This window comes from Myotis davidii, unplaced genomic scaffold (assembly GCF_000327345.1).
Source record: "Myotis davidii unplaced genomic scaffold, ASM32734v1 scaffold330, whole genome shotgun sequence".
In the NCBI taxonomy this organism is placed as follows: Eukaryota; Metazoa; Chordata; class Mammalia; order Chiroptera; family Vespertilionidae; genus Myotis; species Myotis davidii.
In genome coordinates, this window is record NW_006283770.1 from 1209661 (window position 1) to 1211839 (window position 2179).

The 2179-nt window shown below is 39.8% G+C and overlaps 1 protein-coding gene across 1 annotated transcript in view; it reads left to right on the plus strand.

The window, feature by feature from the left end:
- The window catches only part of DCDC5 (doublecortin domain containing 5), a 68774-nt gene that overhangs the window by 47225 nt on the left and 19370 nt on the right, over positions 1-2179 (plus strand). Inside the window, exons 15-16 of the mRNA XM_015566494.1 lie at positions 287-423; positions 1636-1815. Coding sequence (XP_015421980.1) covers positions 287-423; positions 1636-1815 — 317 coding nt within the window. The remainder of the gene's footprint in view (positions 1-286; positions 424-1635; positions 1816-2179) is intronic.

The following is a 2179-nucleotide window of genomic DNA, read 5'->3' on the forward strand; positions in this document are numbered from 1 at the left end:
CATTGCGTTGACGAGAGGCTGGGGCCAGTGTGGAAGTCAGGATGTTACCTCTTCTTTCCATCTGTGCAGTGAGAATGCGTATCCTGGCTATTTGAAACCTCAAGCTCCCATATGAAGAGGCATTGTTAGATATGATTACCTTAGGCATCTTAGCTTTTCTGATATATTTAGTGTTTTAGCCTATGCTCCCAAGTGGAATGATTTATGCATAGAAAGCCAAACCAATTTATTTGAAATCTGAAAGCTCATCATCAGAAACAACATTTCTAGAGACTTCTTTCCCCAGGGCGGCGAGTAGCAGCATGTCAGCCAGCCACCATGGTTCCCAACCAAAGCCCTGTGGAGCCGGTGGTGGTGGAAGGAGGCTGGACCGAACAGACACAAGAGGAAATTAAACTCATGGAATGTATAAGACATACAGAGGTATGTTCTTTAGGACTCAAGACATTAAAGACGCTGCCTCTATTATACGCTTTCAAAAGTACAGTATTGAATTTTAAAATTATGCCCATTAATATGTTCTCAGCATCTGGTCAGTTATGACCATGTAGGCATATGCCAAGCCTTGAGTTGGCATTTGGAGAGCAGCTCTCTAAAAGACATCCAGCTCATAGGGAAGCCTGTTTTGTTTGAATGGAGACCAAAAATTATGCCCTTAGCCAAGAAGAAAAAAAGGCCCAGTGGATATGTACAAAGGTGATTATAATAAGCGTATTCAAGTTGAACCTTATGGCTTCATTGCTCATCACTCCTAAGGGTATGTCTCAATGTGTAAAAAGAGCAAGGAGCAAAATACTAATTGCTATGGAGACATTCAGAAATGAGGAATTCAAAAAGCTGTTTCAACCCAATTGCTTAATTAGTCAGGATTGCTAGACATGAAAAAGGCGAGAAGAGAAAGGTCAGATATTGAGAGAGGATTGGGGATAGAGATCTGGGAAAACTTTTTGCTTTGTGATGTTTTCGTTAAAATGATATGTTCTTATTTAATAAGTTTCTCCAATCGTGATGTGTGTTTAATCTACATTGTGGGTGTGTGCCCAAGTCAAGGTTACTAGAAAAAAGAAATTGACATTGCTAGAAATAGGACTTGTTGCCAAGTGAACAAGCATAAATCACTGACCAGGGAATGAATGCAAAGCACTGAACTAGGACATGCTTGGAGTGGGATGAAAAGCTGCCTGGCTGGGATCTGGCAAAGTGTAAGGGTGGCTGCTGTGTTTGCAAAGACAGAGATTAAGGACTCAACAACAGTCCCGCACGTTCCCTTAAGCATTTCTTGGTTAAAGGAAACGATGTTGTAATTCTAATCAAAAACTCATCTATTAGATGCAGAGAAATTTCTCAGTAGGAGAAATACCATACAGAAGTCCAAAAACACATCTCTATTCATTACTTGAAATTATAAATGAAAATGAAGTGCTTTGCCAAAATGAGTACCTTGTTATTATCACTGCGATGATTATTATTGTCTTCAGTGATTCATTGAAGCAAGGGAAATTTACAAAAGACTCAGGGACAGGAGAGAGTAATGCACTTCCTAAAATTTTGCACGTAAACAATCATGAGATTCCTGTCTTTCGTCATATTCTTCACACACACTAAACATGGCATTCTCTGGGCTTTTCTTGACAGGCACACCTTTCTGAAATCCAAGAACGGCAATCCAAGAGAAATTCTCCAACTGCAACTAAACATACTGCACTCAAGCAGAGCAGCCTGTATAAGCAACCCAACGCAAAACGGGTCTGGGTTTATCTAAATGGATGCAGACCCGACGATGGCACTTATGCCTGGGGCAAAAGCATTTCAGAGGTAAACCTGGTATGAAAAGAGAAGGTTCGAATCCCAGTTCTGGAATTTCTAGATTGTGGGGTCAGACAAATTACATCTCTAAACCTCATTTTCTCAAATGTAAAATACTTTCTTCACCGGATTGATATGATATGATGATTTAATGGGCTTATACTAGTAAAAATGTGGGATCCAGAGCTGTCTGATGTATATGTGACTCAGAATAGGACACTTGGCCAACAAGAACAGTGACAATTAAACCCACTGCAGCTCAAGAGTAAAATCTAAACTTTGGAATAATTTAAAATAGTTTTCCTGTTCTGTTTCAAACTCAGTTTACAAAAGAATGATTTTCCCCCCCACAGGATTGTCAGGTATTATTCTG